The sequence below is a fragment of the Dermochelys coriacea genome, chromosome 21, assembly GCF_009764565.3.
Source record: "Dermochelys coriacea isolate rDerCor1 chromosome 21, rDerCor1.pri.v4, whole genome shotgun sequence".
Classification (NCBI taxonomy): Eukaryota; Metazoa; Chordata; order Testudines; family Dermochelyidae; genus Dermochelys; species Dermochelys coriacea.
Window position 1 is genome coordinate 10,772,099 of NC_050088.1, and position 11,091 is coordinate 10,783,189.

The 11,091-nt window shown below is 44.6% G+C and overlaps 1 protein-coding gene across 4 annotated transcripts in view; it reads left to right on the plus strand.

The window, feature by feature from the left end:
• Nucleotides 1-11,091, plus strand: part of UHRF1BP1 (UHRF1 binding protein 1) — a 56,253-nt gene that overhangs the window by 39,653 nt on the left and 5,509 nt on the right. For 3 of the 4 annotated variants that reach the window (XM_038379579.2, XM_043500314.1, XM_043500313.1), the window contains exons 14-20: nucleotides 396-1,951; nucleotides 3,413-3,609; nucleotides 5,874-6,028; nucleotides 6,134-6,284; nucleotides 8,724-8,989; nucleotides 9,956-10,064; nucleotides 10,619-10,734. In XM_038379579.2, coding sequence (XP_038235507.1) covers nucleotides 396-1,951; nucleotides 3,413-3,609; nucleotides 5,874-6,028; nucleotides 6,134-6,284; nucleotides 8,724-8,989; nucleotides 9,956-10,064; nucleotides 10,619-10,734 — 2,550 coding nt within the window. The remainder of the gene's footprint in view (nucleotides 1-395; nucleotides 1,952-3,412; nucleotides 3,610-5,873; nucleotides 6,029-6,133; nucleotides 6,285-8,723; nucleotides 8,990-9,955; nucleotides 10,065-10,618; nucleotides 10,735-11,091) is intronic. The other variant, XR_006276444.1, reaches the window with a different exon arrangement.

Below are 11,091 nucleotides of genomic sequence, written 5' to 3' on the forward strand. Positions count from 1 at the left end.
AATCCAACTGCATTTGGCACTGGCTAGCCTTGTTCTTGGCAGTCTTGGCAAGCAGGCTTAGGCCCAAATGGGCGTTGGAGACAAAATTCCCTTCTCTCCCCTAGAGGTGGGTCCTTCCAGATGTGGGCGCACGGGTGGAAGCAGGGTGGGATAAACTTGCACTGTTGGTGCCCAAGCTGTGGTTAATAAAGGACTTCAGTCACTGGTGCTATTGGGCTGGCATCTTTTCACCTTTCAGAACAAAATACATTTTAAAAAACCAGTTGTTCTGACTGTGTGTCATTCTCAGAATACGTGCTAAGAGAGAGAGCAGAAACCACTGTCCTGAGTGCAATATACTTTCATAGAATGGGCTGCTAATCTCTCCCCTTCTTATTTATTCCCCCTCACTGAAGCTAAGTATCCCGGTGGAGAAGAAAGTAACTGATCACCGGGACCGTCCCAAGGCCCTCTCCATTCACACCTTGGAGATGACTGCCACCAACTCGCGCTACGATCCCCACTGCAGCTGCTCAGCCCTCCAGAACATCTTTCGCAGATTTGCCAATTCAGAGTTCTTCCACTCCACCTACACTCAGTTCCCAAAGTCTCAGGACAACTTCAGCATCCTCCACACCCTCTTCTTACGCCACGCATATCAGGTGGAAGCCAGAGCCCAGAAATGCACCGGCTTTGCCCATTCAACTTGGAGGACCTCTGCTTCTGAAGACTTGTGGTCTGTTTACTTCACCCAGATCTCCCTGGACTTTGAGGGGGCTGAGAGTTCAAAGGGCAGAGCCCTTAACTTTATTGACCCTTTCCCCCTGTCCATTTGGGCTTGCCTTCCCAAGAGATGGGAGCAAGCTCAGGTGTCCAAGCTGCAGGCCTCTGCTGCCTCAGAGTTGAAAATAAAGCCTTCTGCTAGTTTTAGTAATCATGCCAAATATCAGGACCATACCAGAGAGCCTGGGCTCTGCCAAAGATCAAAGACTGAGCAGGACCTGAAAAGCATTAATAAGGTCCCGGAGGCAAAGGACATCTTGGGAGAATGTGACTGTGATGATGGCAGAGAGGATGCTCAAGAGATGGAAGCCTCTGCAGATATTCACATGCTTGCCTACTCGACCGCTCATGTGAAAATGCGGCTCAACCACTACCAATACCTGGTGCTGCTCAGGATGAAGGAGATTTTGCAGACGCTGCAGGAGAAATTGGCCCAAGATACGCAGGAATTGACTGGATCTTCCTTAGAACCTGTGACTGCATGTATGGGCATCATGTTCAACAGTGCTGAAATGGCCCTGCTGATGCATCCCATCCCAGGCTCTGGCTCGGAACCCAGGTCCATGGACTCTGATTCAACGAGCCTGATAGAATCTGAGCTCTCACCCTCAGACAGCAGGGAGGGGCTGGCTACTGAAGAGAAGGAGCTCAAATCAGATGGCAGGTCAGAGAAGGAAACGAGCAGCCCCTCAAAAGTCCTGGAAGAAAGCGGAATTGAAAACATGGATGTGAGCATGACCCTGTTGCCAGAGAGACTGCCTGGATCCTTGAGTGATGGAGCTCTGGGAGCAGCTGACCCAGCAGATCCACAGAGCAAGAGCATGTTGGAGAGGGGCCCAGTTGAGGAAGCACATGAAGCCGTAGAAGCCCTGGATACAGAGAGACTGAGCGAGCCCAGCAGCCACCCTCAAACCCCTCTTGCCCTTTCTTCCAGCCAGTCCACAGATGCACTACCATTAGAGAGTGGAGACGACATTCTCCAGAAGCAGGCAGAACTCATCCCCTTGAAGAACCTAGAGGTAGAATTATCAAGTGCGCTGCATATGACTAAGGATGCCACTAAGGAAGCTCTGCACGTGACCATGGACCTCACAAAGGAAGCCATGTCTATCACTAAAGATGCTTTCAGCCTGAGCCGGGAGAAGATGGCTTCTACCATGGAGAAAATGCTCTCTCTACCCCCAACCAAGTGAGTGATTTCTCCTCTCACCCTTCCGAACAGCAACAGCAAAGTTGAGGTGGGGGGTGGAGTTTAACAGTGACACATCCACATTTCCTCTCCCCTTTAGAAGTCCATCTTTCCCTCTCACTCTACACTTAAACTATAGGCCATTCACTTTCTGGGAAGGGGGCAAAATGTTGGCTGACTGCTTCCTTCCTCTTGCTAGTGGCTTGGATCCAAGATCCTATACTTCCCATAGTCTCTAGCACCTTTCATTGCTGTAATGTAGCCACTTCTGGGGTGGAGGGCAGCAGGCAGTTTGCTGTGCAATAGTAGGAAGGAATTTTGGCCAAAGATGCCTGGGCAAATCCCTATTCTTTTTTAAAGATCTCATGATTCTAATGTTTAAGAGAAGGCAGGACCCTGGTTCTTAAGGTCTCATCTAAAACACTGGCGCATAGTAAATTGTGTTGTATATTGTAGATGCTACTGCAAAAATTTGAATCTCTGCTTCCAGGTAGTGTAGGTAAATGCAATATTTGTTCTGTTTAATGTAGGTTCTTATACTGCGCTTATCACGGTAGTATCTGAGCATCTTCTAGTAGTGCAATAAATGATGTGACTAACATCTATCAGGTGTTGTATGGTTCGACCCCTAACCATCCCCTCCTGCAAGGGTAAGCCCACTTCTCCCTTCTCACTTTCCTGTGACTTTTTCTCTATCCCCCATATGAAGGAGGTGCAAGAAGTTAAGACACGTCAGCGGGTAAGGACTGCTGAGGACTGGATGGCTCAAGGCATACAGGAACCTTTTACTTCTTTGTTATCAGTGCAGCACAGCCCAGGTTGGCCATGACCTAAAATTCTGACCATCCAACAGGTGTTTAACTGCCTTTGGGATGTGTTGGTGATTCCCAGTTCAGTTCTTAGTGAGCTGGTCCCATGCCAATTGTTCTTCACGAGGTAATACAGAAAGCTGGGGACTAGGGTGGCTGGGATAGTGCAGCGAGTTGGTAATGCGACTCGGACCCTTTCATCTCCAGGTTGCTAGTTCAATCCTAGCCCAAGTAACCTGATGGCTGTTCAGTGGCCTTGGTGAAATGTCTGGGTAGATCTCAATCTAAGTCCCTGTAGACAGGTGTCCACACAAGCCACTATTAGATTAAATATAACAGGTCCCCATGCTAGTAGATACAGCAGAGAAGGCACGAACTGAAGTCCTACATTTTCTCTCTCCTGCAGAGGTGGTACTTCCAGGAGAGGACTGAGATGCCAGGAAGCTTGCACTGTCACAGTCTCTGCTGTGGAGAAATAGGATTAAATTTTCTGTTTCATTCTGCTTTGCCCACTATTCCATCCCTGACAATTCTAAATGAAGCCACAAGCTGTGCTGATAACATTGTATTGTTTAATATAGAAATAGTGTAACTGTGATAATGAATTTAGTGCCTGGAGGCTAAGCTATCCGTTTCTGTGGGTTTTTGGTAGGGAGCCTGTGACTAAAGCTGAAGAGGGGGCAGCAACCCCTGTGGGCGGCAGCAGCCGCCGAATGCATTTCTTCTCCATGAAGAGGACTGCATCCCAGCATTCCTTTCATGCCACCTCCCTAGACGGAAACTGCCCTGAGGACAGGCTGTCTGTGGACAGTGATAGCAGTGATGGCTTCGTGATGCTCATGGACCCTGGTAACTAGAACTGCCTGTATGCTTTCTTCCATTATTAGTTTACGCAGCCAGATTGATCTCTGATGTAGCTAATGGGGTGATTTATACTAGGGATCCCACTATGTCTGTCTCTAACTGATCCTGTTGATCACTCGCTTCTGGGCAGTTCACCCAGTATGAATCTCTCCGATACTACCTTTTGAGATGCCTTCTCCATGAAAGAAGTTGTAGGGCAAGTGCAGGCTAAGAGAACCTTACTGGTATCTGTATGGTATGGTCACTGGCACACTCAAAATGTGGAGTTAACTCTAGAGAGGGGTTTAAACATGGAACTGGGACTTCGGTGATCTGGATTCTATTCCCAGCTCTGCCACAGTCTTGTTGCATGACTATGGACCAGTCACTTCCTCTGTTTCCTCATCTGTAAAATGGGAGGGATAGTTACCTACCTCACAGGGAAGTTGAGACTTGATTAATTAATCATAGGACTGGAAGGGACTTCGAGAGGTCTAGTCCAGTCTCCTGCACTCACAGCAGGACTAAGTATTATCTAGACCATTTCTGACAGGTGTTTGTCTAACCTGCTCTTAAAAATCTTGAATGATGGAGATTCCCCAACCTCCCTAGGCAATTTATTCCAGTGCTTAATCAACCTGACAGTTAGGAAATTTTTCCTAATGTCCAACCTAAACCTCCCTTGCTGCAATTTAAGCCCATTGCTTCTTGTCCTATCCTTGGAGGTTAAGAAGAACAATTCTTCTCCCTCCTTCTTGTAACAACCTTTTTTGTACTTGAAAACTGTTATGTCCCCTCTCAGTCTTCTCTTCTCCAGACTAAACAAACCAAATTTTTTCAATCTTCCCTCATAGATCATGTTTTCTAGACCTTTAATCATTTTTGTTGCTCTTCTCTTGACTTTCTCCAATTTGTCCATATCTTTCCTGAAATTTCTCTCCCAGAACTGGACACAAGGTCTCCAGTTGAGGCCTACTCAGCGCCGAGTAGAGCAGAAGAATTACTTCTCGTGTCTTGCTTACAACACTCCTGCTAATACATCCCAGAATGAGGTTTGCTTTTTTTGCAACAGGGTTACAAGGTTGACTCGTATTTAGCGTGTGGTCCACTATGATCCCCAGGTCCCTTTCCACAGTACTTCTTCCTAGGCAATTGCCAATTTTGTATGTGTCCAATGATTGTTCATTCCAAAGTGTAGGACTTTGCATTTGTCCTTATTGAATTTCATTATGTTTACTTCAGACCATTTCTCCAGTTCGTCCAGATCATTTTGAATGTTAATCCTATCCACCAAAGCACTTGCAACCCCTCCCAGCTTGGTGGTATCCACAAACTTTATAAGTGTACTCTCTATGCCATCATCTAAATCATTGGTGAAGATATTGAACAGAACTGGACCGAGAACCCTACTCGTTATGCCCTTCCAGCATGACTGCGAACCACTGATAACTACTCTCTGGGAATGGTTTTCCAACCATGTTTGCACCCACCTTATAGTAGCTCTATCTAAGTTGTATTTCCCTAATTTCTTTATGAGAAGGTCATGGAAGACAGTATCAAAAGCTTTACTAAAATCAAGATATATATAATGTCCTTCTCTTCAAAGCCCTTCATGGCTGGGCCCACATTACCCGAATGCCTCACTCTGCATGGTCATAATCTCCTGTAATGGGTATGTTCCTCTGGAACAATGAGTGCCAACTTTGAGATTGATTGCAAGAGGCAGCCCCTGGGCAGCTGGTCTGTGACTATACATATCACTATTGGGGGAAAAAAGAAAAGGAGTACCCGTGGCACCTTAGAGACTAACAAATTTATTAGAGCATAAGCTTTCGTGAGCTACAGCTCACTTCATCGGAAGAATCACAATGACCACGAATCTCTGGACCTGCAGAACACAACGTTCAGAACCCACTTCTTCAGCCTACCATTCCCCCAAATAAATACACTTAAATATAACAAAAATAGATAGCCCTCCTGGGTTTCAGAAGGGGATGTGGTGGAGAGAAGGACAGCAGCGTGATCCTTTTGTATTCATGTTAGAATTCTAAGGCACTTGGATATTTCAGTGATTAGTGCTATAGAAGTACATAGGTAGGTGGAATATTTGTAAAGGTGCTGCAGAAGGGCAAAGTGTGGTGTTGGGGATTACAATAAATGTGTCATTTGAGCTCTCTATCTTTAAATTAAATCAATCCAAGATGATTTTGATGGTTTTCAGGAAGGTGGCAAAGTGGAACTGTATCTGAGTATTCATAATCTGTTTTCAGAGCCTAGCCTGGATTCCCCCACCCGGGGACAACTTCTTCAGTACCTTCAGGATGCGGGCAGCAGAGCGAGCCCAATGGCAGAAGATAAGGATAGAGGGACACCTGACATGAACAGCTCAGCTTCTCAGAGTGGAGAAGACCCTAGCCTTCAGCTGGTCAGATTTCTTTCCTCCCTCTCCCTAAAATCTTTCTTTAAAGGAAGCTTGCAAAGGGGGCAGTGTAGCTATTTTGACAAGTGGTACTGTGACTTGCTGTTTCAGGTCTCTGTTCTGGTGCTGAAAATGAATGAGGTGAACTGCGGGATAGAGGCAAGAGGCGATGATCTGTCACTTGCTGTACAAGTTATGGAGGTTACTCTAGAGCAGTTGGGCAATATTGGAATGTGGCAGTATCTACAAAGCAGCTGTATGGGTAAGATGCTGGCCGTTGGATCTGCTGGCTTTGAAACCAGAGCATCAGGCACTGGCTGTTATTAGGGAGCCATGAACTATAAATATTGTTTTCAGTGTTCATGTGCAGTAACAATGTATGTGAAATGTTAACAATATTGAGAGCCTCTGTCTCAGTGGTTCAAATCCAATGTCCAAAAGTTGTTTCCATGGCTGTTTTGGTGGCTCTCAATCCAATCTCAGTTCACAGTGGACAGGTGGCTACATCATGCTTCCTCCACCACAATTGATTACATTTTTATGTCCAAACAGAATAAAGTCTAAATCAGTGATAGATAGATACTTGTGCTTTAAAAGAGCCAATTTCACAATGTTGAGAACAATTATAAGACAAATCAGTTGGGAGAAAGAGTTTAAACAGAGATATGTGAATGGGATAATTGGGAAGTCTTTAAGAACATTTCACTACATGCTGCAAAAGTCACAATTCCACTCTCAGGGATGGCTAAACTGGTTGAAAAAACAACCTGGTTTAGAGGAGTAATGAAAGCAGCTATAAAATATATTGGGGAGATGTATATATGAATAGAAAGCAGAAGCTAGGAACTGTAGAAAATTGATAAGGAAAGGAAAATGACACAAGAAGAAATCTACGGCTAGCAGAGCTAAGGACAATAAGGACTTTTTCAAGTATATTAAGAATAGAAAGAATCCTAATAATGCTATTGGTCCATTCCTATATGGAAAAATTGTCAATCATAATTCATAAAAGGAAAAAATATTCAATAATGTATTTTCTATAGTTGGGAAGAAGACAGATGATATAGTTACATCATATGATGATGAAATACTGTCCATTCCACCAGTTACTAAGGAGGATATTTAAAAAGCAGCTATTATAGCTAGACATTTTAAAATCATCAGGTTCAAATAACTTGCATCCAAGAGTTTTCAAAGAACTGGCAGTGGAACTCGCTGGACTATAATGCTGATTTTTTTTAAACAAGTCTTGCAACGTTGGGGAAGTTTCAGAGAACTAAAAGAAATCTAATGTTTTGCCAATATTTAAAAAGAGTAAACAGGTTGACCTGGGTAATTATAGGACAGCCATTGATCCTGGGCAAAATAATGGAGTGGATGATAAAGGGCTTGATGAAGAAAGAATTAAAGTAGAGTAATGTAATTAATTAATGCCAATCAATATGGCTTTATGGAAATAGATCTTGTGAAACTAACCTGGTATTTTTTTTTTACAAGATTACAAGTTTGGTTGATAATGGTGATAGTGTTGATATACTACACCTGGACTTTTGTATGGCATTTAACTTTGTACAAATTCAGACTAAAATAAGGTGCAAATTTTTAACAGTGAGTGTAATTAACCATTGGAACAATTTACCAAGGGTCATGGTGGATTCTCCTGCACTTGCAAGTTTTAAATCAAGATGAGGTGCTTTTCTAAAAGACATGCTCTAGTTCAAACAGGAATCGATGCAGGGCAGTCCTATGGCCTGTGTTATGCAGGTCAGACTAGATGATCGCTGTGGTCCCTTCCAGCTTTATAATACTAGTGGGGCCCCTTGTTGGTAACCTCAGCTGAGAAACCAAGGATCGAATTGGCCTTGGAGACTGAACTTCTCCATCATGCCTAAAGGTGGCTCAGTCTAGGTCAGATAGTGACCTCTTGGGCTAAAAGCTCTCTGGAGTAGGGACTTTGTCTCTATAGTGCCTACTGCAGTTGGGACCTGACTCTTGACTGGAGTTCCTAGATGCTACAGTAATGCATATAATTAATAATGCTTACAGAAGCTATGTGGGGAAGTTTGCACTGCTGCTTCTGATGCTGTTATCTGTGCTGTGGACATCTTCAGACTCAGTGTGTTTAATCTGGGGTGTTTCACCAGCACTGAGTTCAAGCTTAGAAATCTTTAAAAAGAAAGAGAGAGAAAGAAAGAAAGAAAGAAAGAAAGAGTAGCAATTACTGATGCCCCTTGATAGCGATACATCCTTTTGCCATTAGGGGGCATAATAAAATTACAGAATTACATAGCATTCAATTGGAATGCAAAAGCCTCCTCTCTTGTACAAAAGGTCCCTAATGAGAGAGTGGAGTTTTGCCTGATACATGTAAGATTTTAGGTGCTGTGGAGTCCTCAAGAACACTGAAACGGTCTGGAGCAGACATAGCGGGGGGTGAATTTGGGGGCTCACGTGACTGCCACTGAGGGGGTCAATTGTGTTGGTGGATTCTGTGATGTGGACACTTGTCCATTTGAAAATGGGACTCAAACTCATTTCACATGGGTACTGAACACCAGTCAGGACTCCTGATCACTACCATCATGGACTGGATTTCATCCAGTGCCTGAGCAATGAAAGCCTTTATAGGCTGCATGTCTCTATAGCCTACGGCCGATACCATCTAGTCCCCCACTGCTATGATTTTCTTCTGTGCCTCTAGGGGATCCAAGCATAGAGAAGCTCTTAGGCACAGAAGCTAATCAGACCCAGCCAGAAGTGTGCTTACGACTTGAAATAGGACCAAGCGCCATTGTGCACTCACCTCTGGCTGTCCAGAATGGGTTCCTTCACATCCAGATCCACAGCTATTGTGCAGAGCTCCTGATGTCCTCCCTCACCAACCTTGGACCCTTCCTTGAGGACGAAGTGGTACCTGAGGTGATTCCCATGAAGATAGAAATGGTGGATGCCAAGATTACACTGAAGGTGTGTTTGTGTGTGCATTGGCAGGGAAAAGGGGGTATTCAGGGCTCAGCTGTGGGTAAGGTTCTACCAGTGAAAGAGAACTGTGGCTGTCTGGAGAGGTGCCATTTCCTTAATAAAGTGTGCAGAATGGTTCTCTACCCTTTCCTCTGCCTCTTTTAAAATGACCTTAATGGTGAACAGGTAGCTCCTTGGAATTGTAGTATAATGGTTTGACCACGGGGCATGTGACTGGGAGTCTGAAACTCCTGGGTTCTCTTCCCAGTTTTGCCAGTGATGTGCTTTGCAGTGTCAGGAAACTCGCTTAACCCCTTTGTGCCACTCTTCTCATCTGCATCTGTAAAATGGGGACAATGATACTGACCCTTTGTGAAGCCCTTAGAGATCTTCAGAAGGAAAGAGTTGTATAAGAACTGGGTGGTGGTAGTATTATTGCCACTTACTCAGTGAGAGAGGGCACCTGGTGCAGAGAGATGTCTAATAACCCACCTGTAACCAGCCATATGTGTGCGTCATACTCCGTACGACCATTACATGCTCCTTCCTTTGGTTTGTGTCTTCTCAGACAAGCATGGGCTAGGCTTACTATGAAGCAGCAGGGACATCTGCAGATTATTAAGGGCCAATATTGATGAATTTTGATGGAAATTTGAATCTGGGACATGCAAGATACTAACTATGAGATGTGGATTTCAGGGGGTTTGTGGTGAGAGACTGACCCAGGTTGTCTTCAGGGCTGTGACTGAATTCCCTTTTGCCACCTGGGAGGGCTTCTGCAAAGATAACTAAGGGTTACATGCAGCCCTTGTGCAAAGGCATTCTCTTCTGTTTAATGGTCAGCCCTGGATGGGATCTGGAAGTGCCAGAAGCAGTAACATGGCTACTGTGAGAACTTGCAAGGAAATCCTTTGCTGCATTGCTCTTTTTCAGAGTTGCATGTGGTAGCTGATAATTGTTTTTGTTTTGCAGGATGACAGCCCTCGGATGTACCCTACCTCTCCTGGCACCATCCCCATAACCTTGGCGGTGGATCATATTGTTGTGAAGCGCAGCGATGATGGAGTGTTCTCAGTAACAGGTCAGTAAAGTAGAGAAGCCTTGATTTTCCTTCCTTCACCACCATTACTGGAGACTAGAACACTCTGCAGTGATTCCTGCTAGTAGAGACCGGAACTGAAATCTGCCTCTGCTGTGTGAGGCTAGAGCTGGAGTATCTGATCAGCATCCAGTGTTTCCTTATTCTCTGCAACCACTTCTGCTGGAACAGGCTAAGAATATTATGTCCCCTGTTATGTCCAAGCACCCCTCTCCTACAATACTCCGATATTCTCATATGCATCCACACCTACTGGTGTAGCTTCTTGCTTGTTCACAAACTTTTGCTTGAGATTATAAATTAGAAGCTCGAGGCAGCATTGGTGTAATTGTTAAAATGGGACTGGAAGTTTCTTGGTTCTGGTTGTCATTGTCACTGACTTGTGAAGACTGAGCAAGTAGCTTCTTTTTGTGCATCGGTACAGGCATTTTTAAAAAGGGGATAATACTTGTGTCTGTACAGCACTTTGAAACTCTTTTATGAAAAGTACTTCATGGTATAAGTGCACATATGAGTATTTCTGTGTTCTTTTCCAGCTGCACAAAAGGAGGGACTATCTTTACAGAAAAAGCCTGAGCAAGGTCTGAAGGAAAAGAAGGTCCCAGTAAAGAGACTCTTGGCAGTCCCAACAGGAGCAGTACATGAACTACATGTAAGCCATTTCTGCATGTTTCCTTCCAGACAAATAGACAATAGCTTGTGTCCCAGACAGCTGGCTGCAGACGAGAAAATACAGGGTTGGGAAATGTAAGGCCTATACGTGCATGTCTCTTTCCTTATCAAGGGTGTTTATAGACAGGAAGCACTAATGTTCTCTTATGAGAGCAGTCAGGATTCAGTTCCCACCCCACCTTTCACACTCAACCCAGAATCAACTGCAATGCCTGCATCATCCTGCAGCAAACTCTCCTGATCACTTTCACGAACATTGTTTTCTGAGGGGATCCATCTTTCGGCCACCTGTCCAATCCCTGAAGGGAAGATGTTCTTTCAGATGCGGTGACTTTTA